At 34.2% G+C, this 1,824-nt stretch overlaps 1 protein-coding gene across 1 annotated transcript; it reads left to right on the top strand.

Annotated features, from left to right (window-relative positions):
- Positions 1-463: 463 nt before the first annotated feature.
- Positions 464-1,414, top strand: LOC120072047 (metalloendoproteinase 1-like). The gene has a single exon (XM_039024469.1). It carries the CDS (start codon positions 464-466, stop codon positions 1,412-1,414), a length of 951 nt encoding a protein of 316 aa, XP_038880397.1.
- The last annotated feature ends 410 nt before the right edge of the window (positions 1,415-1,824 follow it).

The raw sequence follows: 1,824 nt of genomic DNA, 5'->3' as shown, positions 1-1,824 counted from the left end.
TATTATTATTATTATTATTATTATTATTATTATTTAACTAATCTGGATATAAATTAACTTCATAAGACTAAATTTAGATTTATTGAAAGTACACTATTTAAAGTTAGAATTTTGGAAGTATGAAAACTAAAATGGACAAAAATAGTATTCTTCTAAAAATATAGGTAGTTCCAATTGAAAGAAAACCTTAAAAACTATATAAATGTTCGAAAGAGCATTAATTACATCGACTACTAATATTCTAAGCTCAAATAAGTTATGCTTAATCGACTCCGCGGTCAACAAAACATGCTTCCCATTTCTTCTCTCTTCTTAAATTAACAATATTATTAGTTCCAACTGTTGTTTATAATTATATTATATAATTTAATATATAATAATTAAGGCTATGCTTATAAATAGCCTCTCCTTAATTCTATCCATATTATCAAAACCATCAACCAAATATATATCAAACTCATCAATGGCGAATAAACCTTTGGTAATTCTTCTCTTCATCTCCATCTTCCTTCCTCTTTGCTTTTCACTTCCGTTGCTCCAAGTTTCTCCATTTGCATTTCTCAATGACCTCCAAGGATGTAAGAAAGGTGATCATGTCAATGGCATATCCAAGCTTAAGAACTTTTTCCATTACTATGGTTATTTAAACCATCGAATCAACGTCACTGGCCATTTGATCGAAGCTGACTTCGACGATACCTTTGACGATTTCCTCGAGTCAGCCATCAAAACCTACCAACAATATTTCCATCTCAACCCCACTGGACTCCTTGATGTTGAGACGATATCCCAACTCGCAACACCTCGATGCGGTGTTCCAGATATCATCAATGGAACTACCAGTCGAATGTTATCAGAACATGACAACGATAACGACAGTGAACATGATCACCATCACCATCACCTTCCTCACGCCGTCTCGCACTACGCTTTCTTCCCAGGAAGGCGTAGGTGGCCATCAACCAAATACCGCCTCACATATGCATTTCTTCCTGGCACTCGTGCGGATGCAAAAGCACCGGTGGCTCGAGCATTCGCGACGTGGGCTCGGAACACCCATTTTAAGTTTTCTTTGGCCACAAACTATAGAAGAGCTGACTTGAAGATAGGTTTCTATGGAGGAAACCATGGAGATGGGTACCCATTTGATGGGCCAGGGGGGACTTTGGCACATGCTTTTGCTCCAACTGATGGAAGATTTCATTATGATTCAACGGAGAAATGGGCTGTTGGGGCAGTGAAAGGGAGATATGATTTACAAACAGTGGCTTTGCATGAGATTGGACATCTTCTTGGACTTGGGCATAGCAATGTTAGGAATGCTATAATGTATCCTTATATCAAATCAGGGACTACTAAGGGTTTGAATGCAGATGATATCAAAGGAATCAAGGTTTTATACAACAGACGCTAACCCTAATTGGATCACAAGCCTCCTCAACAAAAAGTTTAAACTAGATTGTGTTGTTTAAATAATAATAATGCATTTGATGATGATCTATGTTATACCTCTACTTGTGTGATGCTCTCTAGCTATTATTGTATTTTGGTAATATTTTCAATGTTTTTGGATTCTTTTTGTTTGACCTATTTCTCATTAAATTTCAATCCATTGTATGAAATTTGTTACATACTAAAGTTTGGTAAGAAATGTTCATTCAATCTTTGATAATAATTTTTCTTAAAGATTAAATCATTACAAATTTTAAGATATAATGGCTAAATTGTTATATATTAAAGTTTAAAAGACTAAATTGTCACAAAAGTGAAAGTGTAGAAACTCAATCGTTATAAAATAAAAGTTTAAATTATTATTTTTAATAA

This window comes from Benincasa hispida, chromosome 2 (assembly GCF_009727055.1).
Source record: "Benincasa hispida cultivar B227 chromosome 2, ASM972705v1, whole genome shotgun sequence".
NCBI lineage: Eukaryota > Viridiplantae > Streptophyta > Magnoliopsida > Cucurbitales > Cucurbitaceae > Benincasa > Benincasa hispida.
This window is presented reverse-complemented; position numbering and strand designations above follow the sequence as displayed.

Bases quoted from the DNA above. Each gene is read 5' to 3' on its own strand.
- LOC120072047 (XM_039024469.1), top strand. From the start codon at position 464: ATGGCGAATAAACCTTTGGTAATTCTTCTCTTCATCTCCATCTTCCTT.